At 42.9% G+C, this 27,386-nt stretch overlaps 1 protein-coding gene across 8 annotated transcripts in view; it reads right to left on the bottom strand.

Moving 5' to 3' along the window:
* Positions 1 to 27,386, bottom strand: part of PPFIBP2 (PPFIA binding protein 2) — a 144,230-nt gene that overhangs the window by 44,703 nt on the left and 72,141 nt on the right. For all 8 annotated transcript variants that reach the window (XM_030828952.1, XM_030828958.1, XM_030828959.1 and 5 more), the window contains 3 exons: positions 19,989 to 20,081; positions 15,711 to 15,824; positions 2,296 to 2,427 (listed from right to left, as the gene is read on the bottom strand). In XM_030828952.1, coding sequence (XP_030684812.1) covers positions 2,296 to 2,427; positions 15,711 to 15,824; positions 19,989 to 20,081 — 339 coding nt within the window. The remainder of the gene's footprint in view (positions 1 to 2,295; positions 2,428 to 15,710; positions 15,825 to 19,988; positions 20,082 to 27,386) is intronic.

Below are 27,386 nucleotides of genomic sequence, written 5' to 3'. Positions count from 1 at the left end.
AACCTAATATTTGTACTAGCAACTGGGGAGGGCTGTTATCTGGTAGGATTGAGGCCAGACACTCAGGGTCTACGTCACCTTATGCATGAACAGACCGATGAAAAACAAAAACAAAAAATTCAGATTTAAAAATAGTCCTTCAGAAAAGAAAGAAAAAAGCAAACAGTAAAACGACTGCGTTAGTGCTTCTTGTCCCAGAAGTGGGAGCTCTCCTTCCTTTCTGATGTGCCTGTAAAGGGACTGCATTATCCTAGCTTGGTGCTAACTCTGTATACTTCCACAGACGGGCTGACTTTCATACTCACACCCCCTCACCCCTCATGCACAGATCCCTGCGGTGACTGGTGTAGAACCAGGTATATGACCCAAATTGGCCCAATGAGATGCAATCTTGAGGGTTTTGCTGGAACCTTTGAGAAAGCACCTCTTTGACTGCAGAAGTTGCCTGGCTGGCAGGATATCATTCCGGAGCTACTGATGGCTACTCTGTCACCACCTGGGGAGAGCCTTCTTAAGAATAAGGCTAAAACAGAACCAAGTGATACAACTGAGACTAATTTCTAGTGACACTGTGAGATTACCTGGATCTAGTCATATTGTATTCTTTCAAACCCTAGACTTTTCAAGTTATGTGACATAGGTCTCTCTCCTCCCTATTTTTCTTAAGTGATTTTGAGTTGAGTGTCTGCCATTTTAAGCCTTCTCACAGTTTATGGAATTCTGCCCCCAAAGTCCTAATGTGTGTTCATATACAATCGTGCAGGTTGAAACATTGGTAAAATAACTTTAAACCAGAAGAAAATTCAGTTACTTCTCCCTGAACATTTAATTCAACTAACACTTCACACAGACTAGCTTTCAGCCTGTATAAACTTTGCAATATATAAATAATGTATCTATGTCTACATTTTCATTTCCAACATGCTTCACAATACTATCAGTAAGTGATCAATAAAAGCTAACTATTACTATGCTAAGGGTTCCACATACATTGTCTCATTCACTCCTCAGAATAACCAAAGAAATTGGAAGTATTACTACCTCCATCTTACAGAAGAAGAAACAGGTTTGGGAAGTTAAATTACTTGCCCAAGATCACAAAGCCACTGAGCTCAGTCTAAAGCCAGGAGATCTGATTCATCAGCCTGGACTCTTAATCAATACAAGCTACTGTTCTCAGCTTATTGGGGATATCTTCTTTTGGCAACTGTATTTCTAATTAATGAACATGTTCTCAAAAGCAATGCAAGGAATATGCTCACACATTAGAAATATTCTAATCACCAGTGTGTTTACTCAGCAAACATGGCAGATGTCAGTATGCACTAATGCTGGCACTTATCAGAAGGGAACAATATCCGTCTTTAGCCTAAATGAAGGAAGGAGATGAAGACATACCAGGTACTGACAAAATGCCAAATACTATGCAGGTACTTAACTTTCATGATTTTATTTGGACTTTACCACACAGTTATCCATTTTACAGATAAAGAAATTGAAGTTGAGAGATTAAGTAGCCAACTTGAAGTTCATAGAACTATTAAGCAGTTAGGTCAGTAAATGAGCAAGGTGTTTCTAAACCTAAAACCTATCTTCTTTCATATCTCTCATTGCTAGGTGTGAATATAAGAACTTAAAAGTAGAGGCACATGAAGACGGTTATCTAAGGTTAAAACAGGCTGCCTGCTCTCAAAGGAGCTCTGAGTGTAAAATTCTCTAAACATTTATCTAAAAAAGAGTCTGGCATGTTCCAGCCAATGGCATACAAAGACTGAAAAACAAAATTAGGAAAACATTCTCTAAGAGAAGGCCTGCATATGGCCTACTCCATAAGATCCATCAGGAGAAAAGAAACACATAACCTGAGGTTCCATTTGGGTCAGTGAAATGCACATCAAGAAATGTTTCCAGACTCCTTGGATCTAGTGTCAATGGCCTATTGGGAGGCTGACTTCATTCTGGTACATCGTCATTTCCTTGGTTCTCACAGAAGACATCTTGTGTCCCTCCACATTTTGTCTTATTCTTCCCCAACTATTGCTTCTCTTTCCATCCTTGTCAGCAGTTTGAGGGCAGATAAAGCCTTAGAGCCAAAACTGGGTGGTTTGGATATTGCTGAAATTTGCAGCCACAGCAAAACCTGATAACTTGGTGTTAACAGATCACTGCATCTCTAGTGTATAGATATTTCTGGCACCCAATAGCTTCCAGGCTGGGAGTTGACCAGATGGCCTAAATTCACATTATGACAGCCTTCCCAGGTCTGAGCTTAGGACAGTACACATTCACCCTCACCTCTGCTTTTCTCTGCTTCTCTTCCTGCTCTCTCTGCTCCTTCTCCATGCCAACCAGCTTGAGCTTCAGCTCAGACACTTCAGTCATCAGATCGAGCTTCTGGGTCTCAAGAGATGTGTGGCTTAGCAGCTCCTGCAAGCAAAAACAGATCTCGAAATCAGAAACCACTGTGGCAATAAGAACAGCTCTGGCTTCATCTACAGCACATAAGGCAATACCTAAGTTATGTGTTCAACAACACAGAATTGAGACTGCTACATGAGAGTCACAGGCCTATTATGGATGGGCCTGGGCTGATGCTGGGCTACTCAGGGATAGCACACCCCCGATACCACCCACTGTGCTTTGACAGACAAGGTGAGCTACATTTCTCAAATGTGTTTGCCCATAGAGACCATTACTCATTATTTCCATGTAGAGAAAAGTGAATGGATACTTTCAAAGAACAAAATTTCTCAATTTTTTAAAATACAAAGCAGCAGGTCCTCTCTATCAAAACAAACAAAAATGCTTAAGTTAACAATATATTTTTTTCAAAGCTAAAATTTCTAGATCACTTTCTGGGCTCAACCAATGCTCAGCCCAGTTTTCAACATGTTCCAATACAAGACTTCACTGCCATGAACCTAAACAGGAGCTAGAACACAAAGTAGATGTTCAAAGAGTGTTGAATGATTACATAGGAATCTTATGTGAGATGGATCTTTCCTGGGCTATTCCAAAATTACAATCTGGCCACTCTGGAATGTAAATAAGAAGATTGTTCTTTCCCAATTGTGAAGACAGACCAGGGAGGTTATTACTAGTCTTGCCATCACTAGAACAGTAGCAGACTATAACCAAATAACACAGGTCTTTGACAATAAACCTGTCACTAATAAAAACACTTCATAAACATAAACAAGGTGAAAAATAAAGATGACAGGCAAGATACCCACTCAGAACGAATATGAATTATAAAGGACCTCAAAAATCAGGAGCATTTCCTAAAGTCCAGGGCAACGTATTTTTCCATTGGCAAAGGGCAATGTCGTATGAGGTCCAAAATCCTGGCACATGGTAGACACTGGCTACAAAGGTTGTGGCAAGAATAGACACAGCAACCAGGAAAGCAATGGGCCAAATGAACAGCAGGAAAATATAAAATATCCTACCATGGTCTGAACATTTTGTATCATCTTGGGCAACCCAAGCTCAGCACAAGAATGGCAATCTCAACACTCTGACTCAAACACTATGAGGTCACAGATTTGGAACTGTCCTCAGATCATGAATCAAACCACACGGGACAGAAATTTTTAACTTGGAATACATGATTCCCCAGGCCAACAGCCTGGGAAACAGCCTACCTGGGAAAGGTAGGCAACACTGTTCATCTGCTAGCCTGAGGGGATGGGTATCTCTCTAGAAGCCCAGCAACTCAGCATAATGAGCTCCCCAAGCTCTGAGGTAAGGAGGCCAGCTCTTCCTGGGCCAGCCAGATTGGAAGCTGGCTCACAAGGCAGAGGCGGAGCACTGCAGCCAGAGCACAGGCTACTTGGCCACTAGGAGTCAGCCAGATGAGTTCTCCAATGCAATGGAGAACTGAAATTTGTTGAGTGCCTCTTCTGTACCAGAGACTGCTGGTGCTTTTGTATACATCTTCTTAATAAACCCTCCAAATGAGTTGGCAGTAACTATTATCCCAATTTTACAGATGAGGAAACAGGCCAAGAGAGAGTATATAAAACTTTTGGCCAAGGACACAAGCCAATCAGCGGCAGAGTTACTTTTTATTTATTTATTTATTTATTTTGAGATGGAGTTTCACTCTTTTTGCCCAGGCTGGAGTGCAATGGCACGATCTCGGCTCACCACAACCTCCACCTCCCGGGTTCAAGTGATTCTCCTGCCTCAGCCTTCCGAGTAGCCGGGATTACAGGCACATTCCACCACGCCCAGCTAATTTTGTATTTTTAGTAGAGATGGGGTTCACCATGTTGGCCAGGCTTGTCTTGAACTCCTGATCTCCAGTAATTCACTCGCCTCAGTCTCCCAAAGTGCTGAGATTATAGGCATCAACCACCACACCCAGCAAGCAGAGTTAGTTTTCAAACAAAAGTCTGTTTGACCCCAGAACTCATTTTAGTCTATTGTATCACAAAGTTTCCCAAACAGAGAAAGAAGTCCAAGCATTTTAAGAGACATTTTAAAAAATACGCTAAAATAGGTAATCAACAAATATTCAGTGAGCCCAGGAAATGTCCACTCAAATTGCCAAGATTTCATCGAGCACATACTACCTATCAGGGCCTAGTACTAAGGCTATGCAGGCCACAAAGGGCCTTAAGCAGTTCTTCCCTGAGTGTGAGGGCACACAAAATAAGTTCTCTGAGTCTCTGAGTCTTGAGTCCGTGAGTATCTTAAGATATAATCATCCCCCACACCACCTACTCTCTTCCCCTTCTTTCCTTTCCCTACCTCCCTCTCTTCCTTTATTACCTCATTCTCTAGTTCTCCAACCTTTTGCCTACCTACCTTATTCCCAAAATGTTTTTAGGCAGTTTACAAAATAGATATTCAAATTAAAAAATAAATCATAAAAATTAAAGCAGGTAGGGAAATAAGTTAAAGTCAGAGTTAGTAGGAAGTCTATGCCATAAACTTCTATAAACAGCTAGAGATGGACTATAATGTACATGTGAGCTTCCCAGCTGCCAATGCAAAGGGGAAAAGGAACAAGTGCACAGGTCAAGGTCCACAAGAAAATATCTCTAGACTACTGAGATCTCAGGGAAAAAAAAAATCATTCTTTCATTCAACAAATATGTTTTTAAACACCTACCAGATGCCAGTGCCTAGATACATGACAATTACTAATAAAACAAAGCCCCTGTTGAGTATTTGAACACCTTAAGATGATGCTCAGCCTGGGCATAGTGGCTCATGCCTAGCACTTTGGGAGGCTGAGGTGGGTGGATCATTTGAGCCCCAGGAATTTGAGATCAGCCTAGGCAACATAGTGGAACCCTGTCTCTACAAAAAATACACACGCAAAAAAAAAATTAGCAACCGTGGTGGCATGGGCCTGTAGTTCCAGCTAATTGAGAGGCTGAGGTGGGAGGACTGATTGAACCTGGGAGGTTGAGGCTGCAGTGAGCTGTGATCATGCCACTGTACTCCAGCCTAGGAGACAGTGAGACGCTGTCTTTAAAAAAAAAAGGCCGGGCGCGGTGGCTGATGCCTGTAATCCCAGCACTTTGGGAGGCTGAGGCGGGCGGATCACGAAGTCAGGAGATCGAGACCATCCTGACTGACACGGTGAAATCCTGACTGACACGGTGAAATCCTGTCTCTACTAAAAATACAGAAAATTAGCCGGGTGTGGTGATGGGCGCCTGTAGTCCCAGCTACTCGGGAGGCTGAGGCAGGAGAATGGCGTGAACCCGGGAGGCGGAGCTTGCAGCGAGCCGAGATCGCGCCACTGCACTCCAGCCTGGGCGACAGAGCGAGACTCCGTCTCAAAAAAAAAAAAAAAAAAAAAAAAAAAAAAAAAAAAAGGCCGGGCGCGGTGGCTCACGCCTGTAATCCCAGCACTTTGGGAGGCCGAGGCCGGCGGATCACGAGGTCAGGAGATTGAGACCATCCTGGCTAACACGGTGAAACCCCGTCTCTACTAAAAATACAAAAAATTAGCCGGGCGAGGTGGCAGGCGCCTGTAGTCCCAGCTACGCAGGAGGCTGAGGCAGGAGAATGGCGTGAACCCCGGGGGGCGGAGCCTGCAGTGAGCCGAGATCGCGCCACTGCACTCCAGCCTGGGTGAAAGAGGGAGACTCCGTCTCAAAAAAAAAAAAAAAAAAAAAAGATATTCATGCAGTTTTGTCTTCTGATCAGCATTCAAAATACTGCTTTGATGTGATTTTTTAAAGTTTCATAATGTAGCTCTTTTGAAAGCTAAGAGTCTACTCTGCTTCTCTCATTGCCAAAATCCCTATTTTAACTACCAGGTAGTGATTGGTCATACCAATGGTTCCAGCTGATGAAGACAATATTTTCACTGGTTGCAATAGCCATTCCAATTGGTCATGCCAGTGTTTGAGTTAGTCACACTAACATTCCAAACAGACATTCACAATTGGACACACTAACATTTTAATTAGAAACCTGAGGTTGCTTAATTTCATATAGTTCACTAATAACAGAACACTTACTTATTCTCTTCTAGCTTATATCTATCAGCATGTGCTTCTACCTTTCATGATCATCTTCCCCTTGTCCCTGTCATAATTACTGTTTTGGTCCCTAAACTCAAAATCAGCCTTCAACAAACTTATCCCAGTCCAGCTCTACTTCCCCATCTCCAGATCCAGCAAGGCCCTTAGCCACTATTATGAACTGTGATCTCTAAAATGTGCATTTTAATAGGAGTTAACTTATCCTACATCCTCAATTGCTCCTTCTACTTCCAACATAAAGTGAATCTTGTTTTTTCAACACTATTACACATTCTTCCCAGTCATTTCAAGTGGAGACCACTCAGCTTCCACCAACCCAACTTATAGAACACTGTGCTCCCTATTCCAGGGCTGCTTCCAAGCCAGTATTTGGCCCCCCGACCATCCGCATTTATCCTCCTATTCTAAGACAGTGCTCTTCACTTATACCACATTCTCCCCAAAGCAAAGGAACCAACCCACTTCCTTCAGGCTTTTGTCGTGATCAACAGATTTTCTACCTACTTTAGGTGCATTCCGTCTCCTCAATAGCTTCCACATCCTTGTTATTAACTTTTCCATTCAGTATCCACTCTGGCTTCACATTCTTTGACCTCAGCTCCAATAGGCTTTGCTTTCCATTTCGTTCAGCTTCTCAGTAGCACAGTCACCACTTGGATCTCATGTGTATCCAGAATGTGTTTGCTTTGCTTCTAAAATCTTCAGCTCTGAAATTCTCTCCTCTGGCCGCAATCTTCTGACCTTTCATCTGTCCCACTTGCTCACTCAACCTATAATTTCTTCAGTGGCCACTAGTTACTTAGTAACTATTTTCCTGGTTTATCAACTTCCTTGAAGCAACATTGTTCTCCTTATCCACTCTGTACCCTGAGGTGAGTCATTTCAATTGTATTCATACCTACAGGAGAAAATCCTCATGGGATCTCATCCCTGTAACAGGCCTCATGTGCATTTGTTAGTCTTTTGTCTGTGATTCCACTCTCCACAGCTTAAAATTTGCTAGTGAAAGGCACTTAATGATGCCAGTTGGTTTCTGTACAAATTTATGCTATCTAATTACAGTTGATCTTCCAATACTGCCTGGCAAAACTTGTGTTTGCCTCTGGCTGATTCCTTTCAGGAACTGTTCCAAGCCTTTTCTGTTCTGCTCAAGCCCTAAACCCCTACCATGTCTCCCTCTTCTCAAATAATCTCTCCTCATATTTGCTGAAAAGATAAAATGCATCTGTTCATTGAATGTAAGTTCTATTTCCAAGTTTCCTAGCATCATCTCTCATTCATATATCTTAAATCCCTGTCTTACAAACAGCAAGCCCATAGTTCCTTTCCAAGGATAAACTGCCATAATTGCACATTGCCATCTTTTCTGCAGGCTTCTTTCACCTTTGAAAACTGTTCCCTAGCTCAGAACATTTCCTGGTGCACATAAAAAGTACTCATCAAAGGATACAACGCTTCCAGAATTTGCTCCTGAATCGCCCCTGACTGACCTTCCCATTTCTGGCTATTTCTCAGTCTCCTGACTCTTCATACATTCCCATACAACTTGATAAACCTTACGGTAACTTCCTGGTCAACCAGCAGCCTTTGGCTCTGTTCTCTGAGTTCTGGTCCTATTTCTCCCTCCAGCTGGTAACTCAGAATGGCTCCTGCTCACATGGTCCTGGACTCTCCCTCACTTCTGTACTGCCTTTGAGCAATTTCCCACCAAGCTCTGTGCTACTCTAGGTTAGAGCCATCAATCATCTACTCTGGCAGGCATTTAATCTCTCCCTCACCATCAGCTCCCATTCCTCAGGCTATAAACATGATCAAATTTCTGACATTCTAAAGAAACTTCCATCTTGACCTTGCCCTCAAAGCTACCACCATCAACTCCCATGTCCTCTTGCTGGACAAATGCATGGGTGTGTGTGTGTGTGTGTGTGTGTGTGTGGATGGGTGGGTGAGTAGGTGTGTGTGTGGGGTGTGTGTGTGTATGGGTGGGTGAGTAGGTGTGTGGAGGGTGTGGAGGGTGTGTATGGGTGGGTGAGTAGGTGGGGGTGTGTGTGTGTGTGCGTGTATGGGTGGGTGAGTAGGTGGGTGGGTGTGGGTGCATGTGTGTGTGTGTGTGTGTTTGTCACTCCTCAACAAGATTTCTGCCTGCCTGAACCTGGCTTCTGCCTTCACCAACTAGGGCACAGAAATAGTCCTGGAACCAATGTACAAACTTTGAGATGCAGCTTGCATTTCTCAGATCTTAACTGTCTCACCCTTCATACACTCAATGCAAGATACTCCTAGCCACCCCATCTTCCTTGCTCCAGGTTTTCCTGACCTTTCTTTTTCTTCTCCATTTTCTTTGCTGGCTGCCTTTACTCTGTCAATCCTGTAAGGAAAACATTCTTGGAGCCCCTATCCTCATTCTCACTCAAGACTGGAGTCAACTCTGATCCAGGCTGTCTGGAGCACCCACATCCTCGCCAGGCAACGCTTGCCCCCTGCTGAAGTCTTCCTGACCTTCAGGGTGGAATCCTGCTGGAGTCATGCAGCTACCGCAGTATATGGGGAGGGAGTTGAGGGGAGGCAGCGAGCTGAGGATAAGGGGCAAAGGCTTCACAGGCGGCATTCTGCTTCTGCTCCCAATTGTTTGAAGGTTGCCTGTGCAAATAAGGAGGTGGTCTGGGGGAGGGTGGTTTGTTTTACTCACTGTGATGGACCATGAAACTGGGTAATAAAGGTTTAGAAAAAAAATCAATGGACAAAACTGACATTAACCTTTTCAGAAGGACAAATACTTCTTCTAAGAGATGAAAGAAAGTTTATATCTCAGAGCAACTCATCATTTCCTTTTTCCAAAACTCAGGTTCTGACTAAAGCTGAAAAAAAGAATTTGCCTTTCAACCTATTCTCTCCTTAAAGGGCCACATCTTGAAGCAATTACCTCCATCTTTAAGTGTGGAATATGACCCAGGCAGTTACTGACCAATGACAGAGGACTGCAGCCAGACTGGCAACCTGAAACCAGAATGAAAGAGTGGGCCATGGAAAGGCATGAAAGGAAAAATAAGTCTCTTTGCCCTTTGAAGTAAAAGGCCCAGGTCTTGCAGGGAAGTCTCTTTCATGAGTAACACTGTGCAGAGAAGAGGTGCTTGTAATCAACTCGAGTTTGAGTCCAGACTCAGTCCTCACTAACTCAATCATCTCTCTGAACCTCACTCTTATCTGTAAAATGGAGTTAAAGTATCTACTTTGCCCCGTAGTCTGGATACCCAACATCACATGGGATAAGTACGAAGAAACTCATTAGCTCATAAATCCCCAGAGAGAATTCTGGGGAATATTTGAAAAATTCCTGTTTTCTTCACTTCTGAGTCAGTGTCTTACCCACCTCAGACAGATTTGTGTTCCCACTGGAACACGTACATGGCTCTGTTTAATATTCTCTGAGATAGAAATACCTGCTTAAAGGCTCTCCTGGGAAGTTTACCAGCCAGCTACTAGGCCTGTGTCTTAGGCTCAGTGACTTGACTCACTGTGTGATAGCTCACGCTTAATAACACTGGAATAACTTTACTATAACTCTGAGAAGTAAGAGGTGGGCAATACAGAGTCCATATTGTCATCCTCATTCTCTAAGAAAACAGGGGCACTGACTTTCCCAGATCAATAGCAAATAGCAAATCTACACAAACTCATATCCATGAACTCTTAATCCCCTATATTTGTCACTCCCCAACCTCACCTAAAAGTCAAAAAAAATGAAGTTGCCTAAACCCTGAAGCTCTGGGTCAGTAAGGAGGATAGAAATAGAGGCTGGTGTTGTCCAAGGTTTCCCAAAAGCAGGATTATGTCCTTACTTCCTCCCCACGGTGCTCCCTTTCCCTGTGTTGTTTTGACATTGAACATTGTTTCTGTTTACATTGATTATATCTGTAAGTGGCCAGTCTCTGGAAAATGCTCCATTTGGCCACCAGCTCCATGTAAAACCTCTTATCCACTGAGTAGCGTCAGCTTCTTCCTCCTCTAGAGAAGGGTCAGTGATCAGAGGCAGAGGAGCTTATTGTGCAGGAACCTACTACACCCCAGTGAGCTCACAGTGGCTACTTTAGAAAACACCACCACCGGCCTCAATTATATCACAGACCAGGGAAACCCTCCCCATGACACAGAGATTTTTGTTGCCAGCATAGTTTGAGGCAGTCACAAGAACATCGCTGGTCCATGCCTGAAACCCCAGTGTACAATTCTGGGCCCTGCCCTCTGATAGCCTCAGTGTGTAGCTGAGCAATGCCTTGATCTGCTTAAGGACCAAAGAGGCAGCGCCCAGCACTGTGAGTTGTATTTTCAGGCTCAGACAATACCAGACCAGTGAAAACTGACTCAGACTGTCCCTCCCTTAAAGATCCTTTTGAGAAATGTCTCTTTTTTTTTTTTTTTTTTTTTTTTTGAGTTTCATTCTTGTTGCCCAGGCTGGAGTGCCATGGCATGATCTTGGCTCACTACAACCTCTGTCTCCCAGGTTCCAGCGATTCTCCTGACTCAGCCTCCCAAGTAGCTGGGATTACAGGTATGTACCACCACACCTGGCTAATTTTGTATTTTTAGTAGAGACGGGGTTTCACCATGTTGGTGTAGGGGTGGCCTGCCCCTCCATACCTGTGGGTGCTTCTTGTTAGGTGGGACGAAAGACTTGAGAAAAGGAATAAGACACAGAGACAAAGTGTAGAGAAGGAAAAGCGGGGCCTAGGGGACCGGTGCTGTGCTTACAGAGGACCTACACCGGCACCGGCCTCTGAGTTCCCTTAGTATTTATTCATGATTATCTTTACCATCACCGGTGCTGTGCTTTGAAATGTATATGCGAACATCTCCATAAACCTTTTAGCAGTATTGCTTCAGCAAGCCCCACCTTATTCCTAAAGGCGGCTTTCTCCTTTATCTTTAAACAAAGCACATTCTGCACCGCCCCAAACCCTTTTAACCTTAAGTCACCACAGCACAGGTCTCTTGCGAGGACAAGGTTGGGGGTAGGGTCACAGATTAACAGCATCTCAAATACAGAACTAAATGGAGTCTCTTATGTCTACTTCCTTCTATATAGACACAGTAACAGGCTGATCTCTCTTTCTTTTCCCCACAGTTGGTCAGGCTGTTCTCGAACTCCTGACCTCAGGTTATCCGCCCACCTCGGCCTCCCAAAGTGCTGGGATTACAGGCGTGAGCCACAGCGCCTGGCCGAGAAATGTCTCTTCTTAATGGGGAAAGTTTCCTGGGCAATCCAGACATGCTCAGTGAGTCTAAGACCACATCTGACTAGGTGCTTTCATAGGCAGTCCTGAGAGATGCTTGTAGCTGTCTATGTAGACAGCTGCAAGGTATGTCTATATGTGTATGTTGACAGCTATGAGATGCTTGTAGCTGTCTGCTTGTAGCAGTCCTGAGAGATGCTTGTAGCTATCATGTTCCCTTCCCATCCCACATCCTGCTGTGGGCTGCAAAAGAGAAACATTATTTTGCCCTGAAAAGTGTTCATAATCTAGGTGGGCTCATGTGGACCTGCCCCTTTGCTGGTTCTGGTTGGTTCTGATTTGCCTGTCTAACCCCAAGAGAGGTCTTCTTGCTCTTTCTGGAGGCTGGATGAGTTCATGTGTAGACGAAAACAGATGGGAGTTGGGAGGTCAGCCCTGAGCAGGGACAGGCTGAGGATATTGTGGTTGGGGATACAGTGAGTATATTGTTTGGGAACTAACTCCTCACTTCTTGTGCTCCTGGAGGAAGGTTGACATTGGTCAGGAGAACAGCATGGAGACAGACAGCTCAATGGGGTTTTGGAGCCCCTTTAAGCACAAGGTTTGGGCTATCCTCATTGATTTGGCTTTCCCCAAGTCCCCCTGGAGTTATTCCAGCCTGTAGAAGGGGCCAAGTCTAGAGCAGAGGTTGCAGATTGGAGGCCTGCAGGCCAGGCTTGACCTATAGGTATGTACTGTATGAGTCACACAGCATTTTAAAAAACTTAAATTAGCTGCTAATATTTTAAAAGCAGAGATCTTTAACTCTTTAAATCTGGATTTTGAGTCTCTTGTGAAAAATGAGAATATCTAGCATTACCAGGCTTAAATGGGCAGTCAACTGGAGTAGAACAGCAGCTGCTGCCTTCAGACAGGATGTCTCCAGCATGCAGGGTTATCAGGAGCAGCAAACCCAGAGGAAGCACCTTATCTACAGGCAGTTAGAAGGGCGCATGCTGAGACAGTGAAAGGATTTCCTTCAGAGGCTTTGAGCAGCAGGCTCGCCTTGGCTCCAGAGAGGAATGGTTTCTGAGGCTGGCAGAAAGAGGCAATTGTTTGCCTCCATTCTCTCCCTCTAGGCCATGAGTCATTCTTGCTCCTACTGCCAGAAGCCAAGGGCCCTGCAGCCGAGGATATCTCAGTCAAATCGGGCAAGTGTTTGCCTGTCCCTAGCTCAGAGAATACATACATACTCCAAGCCAGAGATATTGCATCAGCACTGTGGCGCAAGAATCAAGTGTCTTCACAAACAGCATCAAACAGACTTCAGGAAAGCGACAGCATGTGCGGCCGAACATTGAACTTTGGATTTAGATCTGGGAACTCAAAAGATCTCAAGCTCTGGTGCCACCCAGCCCAGCGAACACATGAGTGGAAGATGAGGCTCAGATGTGTCCTATGGCTTGAACTCAATTTGTTAAGAAAGGAGCACTGCACACTGCTATCATTTTACCCTTGACAGTTTGAGAGAACACAATGAAAGCTTATGGGCAGAAAAATAACTTGGTCAAGTTCAGGAATCTTTGAAACTCAGAAGTGGCTACCATACTCTAAAATATGCCAGGTTAAGACATCTACCCTCTATGGCACATGGTACCACACGCCCAATACCAAACCCATAGCACACAAGAAAGAGGATTTAGAATAAAAGGGCTAAAAAAGATAAGTGAGGCTGGGCGCAGTGGCTCATGCCTGTAATCCCAGCACTTTGGGAGGCCAAGGCAGGTGGATCATGAGGTCAGGAGATCGAGACCATCCTGGCTAACATGGTGAAACCCTGTCTCTACTAAAAATACAAAAAAAAAAAAAAAAATTAGCCAGGCATAGTGACAGGCACCTGTAGTCCCAGCTACTCGGGAGGCTGAGGCAGGAGAATGGCGTGAACCCGGGAGGCAGAGCTTGCAGTGAGCCGGAGATCGTGCCACTGCACTCCAGCCTGGGCAACTGAGAAAGCCTCCATCTCAAAAAAAAAAAAAAAGTAATTGAGCTTATGACTTTAAAAAAAGTCCAAAATGCCATCCATGGGATGATGTTTAGAGGAACTATACAGCCTCTCCCCAAGTGGTGCTGGGCATCACAATCAGACTCCTTGACACAGAGACTTTGACAATGGAGCAGAAACACTGCCATAGACAGCTATGTAGAGAAGACTCAGAGAAGCCAGCACAGGCAGTCAGATAACTCAGGCACTACAATGCAGCATTCTGTTGACCTCTGATTATGTGGTTGCTCTCCCAGCATAACCCTCCTGAAACATCAACCTTCTGACACGTTCCCTTCCATATTCAAATGTTCTTGCTCTCTTTCTGGATTGTTTACACCATTCCTTCATCTTCTTCCCTTATCCTTCTCACCTCAAAACCACACCTTGTGCAGACTTGAAAACACAATCTAGTAGGTTGTTTTCTGCACTCTTTGTGAAAATACTTTCATCATTTGAGATTTTTTTCCATCAGGCTATTTTCTTTCCTGGGTCTTCAAAAGAAAGATTCAATTAAAAAAAAAAAGCCTCAATTCCTCTTGCTAGTCAGATTTTTAGGAAATATTATGAACAAGAGAAATGGCACACAACCTAAGTAGAAAATCAAATGGCGCCAAGAATGTGGTAATTTATTAATCAGCAATGAAAAGATAACAAACAAAAGTTCCTGAATCATTGAAACTGGTTTTTATGAAGACATATATATAAAAACACTGACTTACATTTGTATAAAGTTCTTCAAAGGCACTCAAACAAAACTAACAAACACCAGAATTAAGACGTTTGTCATAAGACCAAAGGTAAAATGCAAAGCCTGTGTTCACCAGTATGCTGTCAAGAAACAATCTGAGTCTTATGCTGATCATGACAATTAAAAAAAAAATGCTAGCGCTTTTGGAGGAAAGATTATAAGTAGTCCTCTAATTGAATCCACTCATTTTAAGGAACAAACTTTTGTTCTTTAAGTAATTGTGAGTACCTTTTATGTGCCAAGTACTATGCCAGGATTTATAAGGCATACACACATAAACTTCAGTCATTGTTTAATTTTCTAGATAACTTAAAATGTAACTTAAAATGTAAGGAAAATTTAAGATTAGATATATTAATACATTTCATTTAAAAACCTAATTAGCTTCTCAACAAATTCTGAAAAGTTTTGATACAATAAAAATGTAACACCCCTTCCTAAAAAATTGTAGCTCATTATTTATAATACAGTAAAAATATTTAGGAATTGAAAAAAAGTTAAGTCAATTCTGATACTTTTACTAAGAAAATCTATTATAAGTGATAGTAAAGATGACAATACAGCAAAAATTTAAAATGGGAAAAATATAATATTAAGCATACAAAATCTGAGGACTAAATTGCATATCTCTTGTGACTACAGATTTGGAAAGTACATGTACACATAACAAGGACAAAAATAAAACAAGGAGAAGACATTATTTGAATGGTAGGGAACAGTTAAATATTTTTTTCCATTTTGATATCTATTAAATTATATTAAAATGTTGTTTATATAATATTTTTATTTTAAAAACTATATAGCGTAGGAAGAGGTAGAGCGAGATGGGAAAGGGGCACAGAATCAGCTGAGAATTGACTTTCTAAAACTCCAGATGGCACCCACAGGACGAGGGTGAGGCCCCCAGCCAAGCGCTCCCTCACTGCACCAGGTCTGGAGAAAGTGCTATCTGGGAATCAGTCTAACCAGCTCAGCAGGTTATTCGTCTCAGGGTAGCCCTTCCTTTCCCTACCCCCTCTGCCACTCTCAACGTTCAGGTTGGTTTCACCTGCTGTATAAACACTATACACTGAGCAGCCAATCCCGCCTCCAGGCAGGATGGGAAAGCAGACAGTGAGAGCTGTAGCCTGGGCACACAAAGGGGCTTCAGCACATGAGCTGCTTCAGAACCCAAGGGCCTTCAGTGCACCCACCCTTACCTGTTGAAGCATCTCTTCAGCAGCATTGAGTTTCACCTGGTGTCCTTCCAGACACACTTCCAGGTCTCGAATCTTCTCTCCCTGGGCTTCTACTTGGTCTGTGAGGACACTCACCTGTTCCAGGAAATAAAGCAATGGTGAAGGACCAGGGACTTGACATGGTGCAGGAAAGCCTCCCCACCGCAGGGGAGCCGTGAAACCTCACCACTGACTCTTATACACAGTGAACAGTTTTGCTTTTTGCTGAGTGGCAGGTGGAGGAAGTATCCTGAACAAAGGCAGCTCCAGTTAGATTCTTACCTTACCAGGGAATCTCGGCCACTGCTCTGATGACATGGGTCACGTTTACTGCTCTTGACAGACTCAAGAGTAAAACACCCAACAGACACAGGAGTTGCCTCTGGGCTGGACTCCTGCTCCTTATTCCTCTTCCAAAACAGCCCCAACCCCAAGGCACATCTCAGCTGGCTTGCCAGGACTTCTGCAACCTCATGTGGAAGAGCGTTCCAAACTTCATGGAAACTAACCAATGACCTTACGTCTCTCATAAGGGTGTGAGGACTGCTCACCTATCAGGCGAGTGTTTTGATGCAATTAAGGAATGTGGGCTGTAAAGGGCATGTATTAGCGCTGACAAAACTTGGCTCCAGAAAGGTTTTTGTGCTTCACGGGCCAAAACATGACTCTAAGTCATAAATATAGAGAAGCCACATTACACACACGGTGGCAGAAAAAAAGTCATCTTTCTGAAGAACGCTGAGAATCTCTATTAAAAATATTAATTAGTAAAAACTCATTTACAGGAAGTCATTCAAATTATTCCCTAACTATATATTAACAATGGTTTTCATAGCCTTCTCTATTAGCAAACTGCCCCAGGATCCTTTTTCTTTAAGAGATGACTCAAAGCAAGAAAAGAGAATGAGTGTCCTCCCCAAAGTGAAGAAATTAACAGTTGATAAACTGAGATCCTTCAGACCTTTTTGGTTAGAGGCCTAAATAATTCTGGATAATCATATAGATTATCCAGAATTATTTCTCAGTCTGTAATGGAATAATAGATGGAGCATGAGTTGATGTGAATTCATTTATGAGTGTTTAAATAAACTTTCTGAATTATAAAGCGCCTGTTTAAAAAGGAACTAATCTAAATTAATATGCCTACTTTAAGATCTCCATTTTTATTTTCCCAAATGATGAATGAATTATTGAAACATATTCCTGGAGTTGACACATGGTTAACATTCCACTTTTAACCAAAAAAAACGTAAAAAAAAAAACGGGTTCTTTCTATCAACTTGGTCCACCTTACACGCAAACCTTTGTGGGTGGGTGTTTATTAATCCCTGTGGCCCAACACTCAGCCATCCTGAACTAACTCCACTTTCAAAAGGGCAGGACTCTGGGGGTGGGCTTTGCTCGCTGGAATCCAGAGTTTCTGTTTGTGAAGGATGTTTTCTGGTTAATCTTATTATGAGGGTTAAACATTTCTATGGGCTATACCATGCCTTGAGGCCATGTGTTGGTGATACTCAAGGACTCATAGGATCTCTAGCATTCTATAGCTAATTGTTCAGCTCCAGGGGCTTTCTGAACCTCAACACTGATTCTAAGTATTACGAATGAAGGGATATAGGAAACCCAGACAAAATACATAAAGGTCCTAAAATGTGACATTTGTTCACTAAAAACAACTATTTTTGAGACCCTAACAGATGCTAGGCATAATTTTAGGGACTGGAGGATACAGAAGTTTAAAAAAAAAAAAAAAAAAAAGGATGAAAATCCTTTTCTTAAGGAGTTACATTATAATGAAGATATAAGAGATTTTGGTTTTGTTTTTAACTAATCCTAGAAACAAAGTATTTTGTTATGTGTGATTTGCCTTGTTCTATGAGTGGAACCAGGAAAACTTTCTGGGCCAAGGACTCTAAATTAATTCAGTCTGGCTAAGCTGCTGTGTGCATTAAGCAAGAGGCTCTACCCTGCTGAGAATCTGCCTAACCAGCTCCACTGGGCCACTGCAGAACAGCAGTGATCACGTAACAGACACTCCTGGAGTCTGCCCATAAGCTCCCAGTAGAGTAGAAACCACTAGAGTCAACTTCTGACTTTACTGGTAAGCAGCTTCCCAATTGTGTTAGGATTATTTAAATGGGGATTATTCAAGAATTTGGAATTTTAGAAAACTATGAATGTGAAAGGGAGCATTATTACACAGGAGTTTTAAAAATTAAATTGTAATCCTCTCTAAATAGGAATGTGCTATTTCAATCATGAAGGGTCCTGGTTCAAAAGTTTGCAATTTCATACTGCAAAATCTTACATTGGATACTCTTTCATTAATCATGTCATTGGGATAAGAGTTTCAAATTACACATCCCTCAAACATCTGTGCTACAATGTGCTATTCAATCTGCCCCCTGCTACCTCTCTAAAGGCAGCTCGCACCACCCTTTTGGGCACAGACTCCAGGCACAATGGCCACTTGCTGTTCTTCCCACACCCCAAGCACACTCTTGCCTCAGTGTGTGGGCCGGACTGACTGCCTGCTCTGTCTGGAATGCACTTCTCCAGGTATCTGCATGGCTCCCTCCCTGGCTTCCTCCTGTAAAGGAGATCTTCCTTTTACTACACAATCCTCATCCTGCTTTACTTTTTTCTAGAGTTCTTACCAGCACCTGAAATAGTTTATGTATTGGCTTATAGCCAATTCACACTCTCCTTTTTCTCTTTTTTTTTTTTGAGGTGGAGTCTCGCTCTGTTGCCCAGGCTGGAGCGCAGTGATGCGATGTCAGCTCACTGCAACCTCCACCTCCTGGGTTCAATCAATTCTCCTACCTCAGCCTCCCGAGTAGCTGGGATTACAGGCACCCATCACCATGCCTGGCTTATTTTTGTATTTTTAGTAGAGACAGGGATTCACCATGCTGGTCAAGCTGGTCTCCAACTCCTAACCTCAGGTGATTCACCCGCCTCAGCCTCCCAAAATGCTGGGATTACAGGCATGAGCCACTGCACCTGGTCCACTCTCTCTCTTTCAAATGGAAGATCTACAAGAACGGGAACTTAGTCTGCTTCCTTCACTGCTGCATCCCAGCATCTCACAAGTTGTAGATACTCAATTATTTTATAATGAAGAAATCAATGAAATGAAGAAAAATACAAAACTAGAATGTAAAACTGTATATTTGGTATGAGCTCAGTTATTTAGAATAGAGGCAAAAGAAAAAAAAAAAAAACAACACTGGACAAAAGGCCAAAATATTAACCTGCTTCTTCAAATTTTTAGAATTTTAAAAGTTTCTAAAATCATTCATTACTCTTATGTTCATAAAATACAATGAAATAATAAAATAAATAAGGTAAAAAGAGAAAAAACGAACACACTGCCTCCTCATAACCTTACTGCTCCAAGCTAAAGCCCGTAGCCTGGGGTGGGTGCCAGGCCTCCCCCTCAACCCCTCCCTTCATTCTACCAGCAGTCTAACTCATCACCCTTTAAGCTTTTAAGGAGCTGGGATTAGGATACTAGCCTTTATATTTTCCAAATCACCAATTAATATCTGATGCATACCAGACCTTGAGTAAATGCTTGCTAAATCAATTTATATTTTCAAGAGCTAACACAGCAAAGTGCTAGGCCTGCCTCTTCAACAGCCTTCTTATGAGAATACCTAACTCTATGTCCTACCAAGGCACACAAACTTTCAAAAGCAAAAAAGCTCCCTTGACTATCTTTCTCCATAAAAGGTTTTGGAGTTCCTCTCTTTCCAGCAAGACAGCTATCAAAGGCTTAGCCCCTGTTACCAGCTCCAGGAGATTTGGCCTCAAAGTGACCAGTCTAGATCCAGCTTCAGATAATTTGGACTTGATTCCATTAGCACTCACTCTTAGGCCTGTATCACCCACAGCTCTGTTTTATTAGTGGCATGAGGATTTATCTCCCCTCCCTCGCAAGACTCAGGGGCCATTTTGTTCATTCTTAGCACCTGGAAATCAGCCTGATCATGGGGCTGCCAGTGTATAGAAGCAGGTGCTTGGGAGTGCATGATAAATGAATGAATGAATTCACAGCCCCCCAAAACCAAGTCTAGAGTTAAGTTGTCCCCTCAGTTACTTAATGTTTTACTTCAGGAAAAGTCTTTTCTAAAAACATACACTTTGGAAGGAGAAAAATTCCAACAGAGAAAATCCCTTGCGCTTCCCTTCCACTTAGGGGAAGCTACACAGTAGGAGGTAACAAGATAAGCTGATTCTCACCAAAAAAGTACCCACCTGCAATATGAGAGACTCCTTATCCCCTTCTAGACGTGCCAAGCGTTCCTGGTAGGTTTCATTACTAGCAGCACTGTGGTGGTTTACCTGGGACTAAAGAGGACAGAAAAAAAAGAATACACTTAAAAGGTTGGAAAAACATCTTACCAACTTCTAAATGAAATAAGGGATGCATGTAATTTGTGAGGATAGTTTCACTGATTATATGTACAAAACCAATCATCAAAACAGGAAACCACAAGATTTCAAAACTACCATGAGGAGAACCAGATCACATGCCACTGAAAGGTGTGCCCTGGAAGTTGGCACAACCACCCCCTGGATGACCTCACTCCTGGTCAGGAGGGCCTCTGTGAAACTCTAGGCCCAGCAGTGCTTGACTTGACATGCTGGGTCTCGGTTAGCCAGAGGCACAGCCTCCAGAGGCATGGCGACAATGAGGGTCTGCTCTTTGAGGAGACTGGAGAGCTGGCACCATTCTCCAAGGGACTACATGGGAACAGCTTCTGCACAGATCTTGGTATCTCCTAACTCTCATGCCAGGGTCCCCTGAAGCCAAGACACACCTTGCTGCATGGAGGCCCATCCTGAACATCACAGTGAGCATGAAGGATGGAGGATGTCAACTACAAGGCCCTTCACTCACACGTCCCTTCCCACCCCAATCCCACCCTCCAATAAGAGCTTTGGTAGCCAGGCTGGCAGATCACATTTCCGCAGTGCTAGAGCTGAGAGAAGCAAGCTAAGACAAAACATCTTGAGAAGAACTTAAATAATAGCCAGAGGGATCCCAGAGCAAAAGCTAAGGAAATGACAGGTAGCCAGAAACTACAGAAAAGAGAGGAAAGGGAGAGGATGTGAAATGTCAGAGGAGAGGCAGAATCCTACAAATGCCCCGAGCAGACAAAGGAGGTGTCACTTTCTTGGGTGTGTCTGACCTGTTGTGGGCAGACAGGAGAGAAGAAGCTAATGTCACCAAGCTGGCCCCAACACCTCCTTCCTCCATGCAAATGGAAGATTGAAACCAGACTGGTCTGCAACAGGCCACCCAGAGGCTTGGCAGTTTGAAAAAGTAGATCTGATTGCTAAATATGGAACTGAGTATCATATAATCTGAGCTGGTCCAGTGAAATCAGTGCTTCAATATTCACGAGGGAGGTGTCTACCACCCTAGAGGAAAGTCTTAATTGTGCAAAGAGGCAGATGTGAGAGACCCAGAGTTGGGCCACCTTGTCCTAGGCCATTTCCCCACATTTCAACTTTTAGCATGGGCTCTCCCACCACCCTCCATGAGAAAAGGCACCTCCTTCCTCCCCTCATCCCACCCCTTCCCAATGCACTGCATAGGTGAGGGAGGCAACAGAGCCATGCCCAGTCCTAGAACAGAAATGTGAACTAAGAATACCGCATTCAAACCCTGGAGTCTCACTAGTGAAAGATTCATTGATTGTTTGTTGAAGGTGCAGCCAGAGGACAGGCCCAGGGGCCACTCCCCAGGCCAGCTGTGCCAGGCAGCACTTGCTGCCACACCACTGTCTTCTGCTCCAGCTCCTCTGGAGCCTATGTCTTGTTCATTGTTATGGAAGCTCTTTCATGCCACAGACAAAGAACCTTAACAATCACAAATGACTTCTTTGTTAATGGCAGTTTATTGTTGTTAAATTAATATTCCAATTCTCACATGATCAAATTCTCTGACTAGAATCCAAGAATATATTATAATCTATATTTTCTCAGAATCAGAGAAGAAAGGATAGGAGAATAATTCTTAATAGCAGGTCAACTTCTTCTCTGTCAAAGAACTCATATGATGGTGATTTCCAGCGGACAGAGAATTAAAAAGGACCCAGGTGTCCAAGTGAAGCTCTGCAGGTAGAACCCCAGTGCCAAAGTCCACATGGACACGGAGCCACCTAGCACTGGAAGCTGCCCATTCTCTGGCAGGAAATGAAGGAGAGAAGACCAAAGGGAAGACTCCTTCCACAGACTCCAGCAAGCCGCTGTACTGACTATGCCTTATTCAAATGGTGTGCAGTATATTCTTCATTATAATAAAAGGTCTACCCATACAATCACCCAGAGAGGTAACTATTTTTACTAGTTGACAAAAAAAGAGTAAGAAAGTTGAAATCATAAATTCAGTTAATAAAATGTATGACCCAGATTCTGTAACACATGCTAGAAGGGGGATCAAAAATCTAGATCCACGCTAGCAGCCATAAAAAAAGAAAAGCACAATCAGTTAACAGATGCGCAGATCAGTAGGTAAAATCAAATTAATTGCCTAGGAGAAGCATAATTATTCCAGAGCAAGGGAGAAACTTCACATTTTCATAGAGAGATTTTGTGTGATGGGATCAGCAATATCCATGATGACACCCTTATAGTAAACAGAGCCCAGTAGAACTCATTGCTTTTGCGCGATGTTCTTAGAATAGTTCACAGGTTAGTGGACAATATGGGCCAAAGGTGAAAGCAATTCTATGGAGACTAATATAATACAGTCCAGGCACAGTGCTGTAAATACACAGCAAGCACCTTGTGCTCAACATGTGCCAGGCACTGTTCAGAGCACTTTGACATAATGTTTGAGTTTCCTACAAAATGTTTCTATTGAGTAATTAAAATATATTTGAAAATCTAGAAGCACTGTTACAGGACCTAGAACAGTGGTTCCTCATATTTGTCCCTCCTAAACCAGATTCGAGGAGCCAACTCCTTTCCTAGCAGGCATACTGGTCCATACAGCAGTGGTGTGCATGGCAGACAGGTCCCTCCCCCACCCCAATCACTGTTCTAGAGGAACAGTGCATCTTCCTCTTCTACAGGTCCTTCAAAATCACCACTCTCCAGCAAGCTTTGTAAAGGTATTAAACAGCAGTGAAAGATAATGCTCCAAACAGAAACCCACAGTATCACTATCCTTTGCTTTTGATGAAGTCGGAGCCATGTGTTTTCATGATCTATACAGGACTGGAATGTTAACAAAAAACTGCGTTCTTCAGAAGGGCATAGGCCAGGATCAAATGCCACCTCCGCCTGGAGAAAAACTTGGAAAGCATCTGAGAACAGGGCCAAGAAGAGGATTGTCTTGCTGAATGCTAATACTCATCAGCCTAAGGTAAGGATTTGCCTTTGGGTGAATCTGTATATTCTGTATTCTTATAACCTGGCAACAGGTTCAATCACATTCTGGTATCATTCTTGCATTATAAAACGACTACATCATCAGGGCATAACAAGCTTTGTGGTTATCAAAATGTGATTCCAATTTATTGGGAAATATATTTTAAAAGACTGAGTTAGGACACACCTCTGTTTTGCTCTACTTTAAAGAGAGCTTGCTTGGTCAACAAGTATACCTGCTTCTTTAATAGTGGAATTGCAAATAGAAGGCTTGGATGGATAGTGGGTCCCTGCATGATTCCAGGTTTGAGGTGCCTCTGAAAAATCTTGTCCATGTTCCTGATTAGGTAAATCAGTGATAGAGCAGTTGCCCAGCTCTCCACGCATGAAGTCAGGTTGCAAGAACCATGCCCACATTTCACAGAGAAGAAAGTCTAATCAAATTCTGAAGGATGCTACATGCTAATTTTCTGGGGCTTCTTTTTTTTTTTTTTTGGTTGTTCTTTTTGAGATGGAGTCTTTTTCTGTCACCAGGCTGGAGTGCAATGGCGCAATCTAGGCTCACTGCAACCTCTGCCTCCTGGGTTCAAGCGATCCTCCTGCCTCAGCCTCTTGAGTAGCTGGGTCTACAGGCGTGCACCACCACGCCCAGTTAATTTTTTGTATTTTTGGTAGAGATGGGGTTTCACCATGTTGGCCAGGGTGGTCTCCATCTCTTGACCTCAAGATCTGCCCACCTCGGCCTCCCAAAGTGCTGGGATTACAGGCATGAGCCACCGTGCCTGGCCTACATGCTAATTTTCGATTGTTCCCCCACTGTGGGATGGCAAGTGACTATAAAGGAGAGTATCATCCACCCCCGTTATACTTGTTAAGGATGCTCAACCCACAGATGAATATAAGAAGGAGCTAATTTTTACTCAATCAATGACATTAGCCACTAGGCTAGACCTGCCAACGGTAAGCTGTGTTACATATATTTGATCAAACTTCCTCCCTTTCTGTTTTGATGATTATTGCTACAAATGTGACAGGGAAAAGTCAATCTTCTCATTCAAATTTTCCATGGTCAGAGCTGTTTCTGATACTGTAATTCAGGTTAGTTACCTAAAAATATAGTGAGAACCATGTGATCTGTGTGCCCTATGGAGAATTGTTAACTACAGACATTTCCATATCCTCTTCAATTTTGACTAAAGAATGCCACAGTGAAACATACTACCTCTCCTATATCATGGAACTGAATCAAGACAAGGGCTTCTTGAATGGATAGTGTTAAGAACTCAGCGCCTTTAGTCAAGATTATTGAAGCCAAACCACCTTTGTGTCTATCAAGCGTTGCTCTCAAGAGGCTGAAAAACGTCTTGGACACAAGGAATTCATCCTCTAAACCTCAGATCTAATGGAGGCAAATATAAAACACAGCACAGAGTTGTCATATCAAGGTCTTCCCTAGGCCTTGAGAGTAATATTCCAGAGTGTCTTCAGAAACAGTGACAACACACCTCCTTGATTCTTAAGGTTATCCTAGGGTCTGTTTCTATAAGACCCAAACTGCTACCACTGCTGTGGCTGGGCAAGCCTAATGTGCAGCTTGAGCAATTAACAGCCTAAGGTGTGGGTATTTTCTAAGCCATCCCTAACTGAGAGGGGCCTCAGGAAGATGTATCAGCTGTGCAGGGTATTCTACGGTTGGGATCCTGGAGTTGATCATGATAGTCAATCAGCCTCAGTAGGGAGAGGACAGAAAGAGAACTGTGAGTAGCCAGGAGGGAGAGGACTGGCTGACCAGCAAGATTCCAGCAGGGATAGTCCCCACATAAGGGGCAGTTTGGACCATACAATGACACTAGCCTAACCTAAACCAGGTGCTGTCCCTACCTCTCCCATCCCTCCCCTTGGTCACTGAGTAAGAAATTTACTCTTGATAAGTTCCTCATGCACAGAGAGCTGGTTGCTGGCATACTCAAAGAAATCAAGATTTCTGCACCTTGGAGAACATTGCATTTTAGGGATGAGATTTTTCAGGGGATATATAAGGTCCAAAAAAGAAAGTTCATCATGAATTGTGGCGAACCCTAGATCAGCCAGTTTTTCCCCTTGTTTTCTTGCTAAGGAAAAGGAACAGAGAAGACTTGTATCAGTCTTGGCAGAGAATTCTTCAGCACCCTGCTTTAATGGAATCTATTGTTTGTGTAGACTAGGCTGAGATCATCGCCTTTACTGTAATTATGTGGCATAAATGAGGGCTGCCATCTTCTTAGAAAGATCCTCATCTCCCTGCCACTTGATCCAGGCTTGACTTGTTGAAATCCTTCCTCTGAATTTTTAAACTTGGGAACAGAGCATGGTAGTGATGGTGCCATAGTTCTGAGGTTGTCCGTGGCCCCGTCCTGCTCCATGTGGAAAAAGCTGGTTTGCAGCAAGAGACAGCTATGAACCCATGTGCACAGAAAAGCAAACAAAAGCCAAGAAAAAGACTGGAGGCATTCTCATCCCTGGTGCACGCTGTCTAAAGGCAGAGATATATTCCAGCCCTTCCTGTTGGTTCCCTCTTGGCCTAATTCAAACTGAGTTTCTGTTATTTGCAACCAAAAGTTCTGGTTAATACATTTGTCTCAAAAGGTGATCAACTGACTAAAATTTACTCCTTTGGAAACAGACTTGTAGGAAAGAATTCCTGCTATTTGGATATAGTTCTGAATTGCAAAGGAATTCTGCCACTGCTGCTTGATTTGCTTAAACTGGCAATTTTTAAGACAGGGCTGTCAGTCCTAAGCCAACTATAGTTCAAACCAGGATTATCATCAGGGGCTAATTGAGATCTACTTTGTGGCATAGGGAGTGTCTGTGTGGGATGTACTAGGATAAAAAGGGCACTCAGTCTCCTTTGTGTGTGGAATAGATGGCTTTCTATCCACCACCTGTTTGCTTCCATTCTTATTTCCCATGTAGAGCAAAAAGGTTAAGACAGGGAATGAATACAAGATGCAACAGGCCCATGGGCATCAACCGGGGTTGGTGGAGGTGGGGAGCAGGATGTGGGATATGAAAAAGTTTAAGTTCAAACAAAACAAGAAATAAACAGGAGCTAAAGTCTAAAAGATATAATCAGAAAATGAATCAGAAAATGAATAAATAAGGGTAAATAACAGAAATATATCTAACAACTGTTTTAAGAAGTTATGTCGAAAGAATTACATGTCAGGCACAGCTGTACAAATGCCAGGTCTGGGTGCTGGGAGGCTGAGAGCTCTGGGTTCCCTCTTCCCCTCATTTGGCCCAGCTGAACTTCAAGTCAGGGGGTCCCTGGGGACTTTCTTGTGGCGCTTCCATATTCATTTACAGAATTCCTATTGCATCCTCCTCCCCAAGGGACCACCTTCTCTGCAGAAAGAGGACAAACCAAGAATAATTAGGAGGCTGGGGCTGCACCTAACCATGTGTAATCTCAAGTAGGTCACCTCATCTCAGGCTTTCCATCCTTTCAATAGAAAAAATCATGCTTCACGGAGCAACAGAAAGGGTCAAGTTAGGTCAGTATACCTGAAAACATGTGGCACTAAAACTACAGAGTGCTCTTTATAGTAGGGTGCTCTAAAAATTTGTGTGTGATATAAACAGTTTTTGAATAATCATAGGAATATGGAAATGATTTTTAAATTATAATTTAACAAATGAATTTAGCTAACTTATAAATGAATTTAGCTTTGTTTAATCTAAAAGACCAACGTTCAGTTAGAAGCATCAGTTAGAAGGCATCATTTAATGCCTTCTACAAAAAGTTTTAATTAATTCACTCTTTTTGTGTAAGAGAACAACAGGGGCAATATTTCTGATCAGGATGCCTAAGAAATATCTATAAAGATCTGTACAAACAACCCAAGGGAACAATGACCAAAATACTTTCAGGCTTGAAATGAAAAAACAAAACAAAAAGAAAGCCTCTGTGACAGTGACAACGCAGAACCCACCATTAGCTAATAGCCCTGGGATCATGTCTTTGGGCCACATTGCCAAAGATGAGTTCACTTATCCACTATCCCTGAACAAGTGCTCACATTTTTGAGTCATATATTCATGGCCACATTTTTTTCTTTCGTACAAGTGTTTTATTGTGTACTCTAAGTATTATGTGCTACATACATGTTTATAATGAGTACACTGGGAATTTTTATAGCTAGTAATAACCAATCATAAACACTTGGGTTTTTATTTCTGTTCCAATCTAGAGGTTAGTTCAAATTTAGGTTAAACATGAACTTTTCCGCC

Source organism: Nomascus leucogenys, chromosome 15, assembly GCF_006542625.1.
Source record: "Nomascus leucogenys isolate Asia chromosome 15, Asia_NLE_v1, whole genome shotgun sequence".
Taxonomy (NCBI): domain Eukaryota; kingdom Metazoa; phylum Chordata; class Mammalia; order Primates; family Hylobatidae; genus Nomascus; species Nomascus leucogenys.
This window is presented reverse-complemented; position numbering and strand designations above follow the sequence as displayed.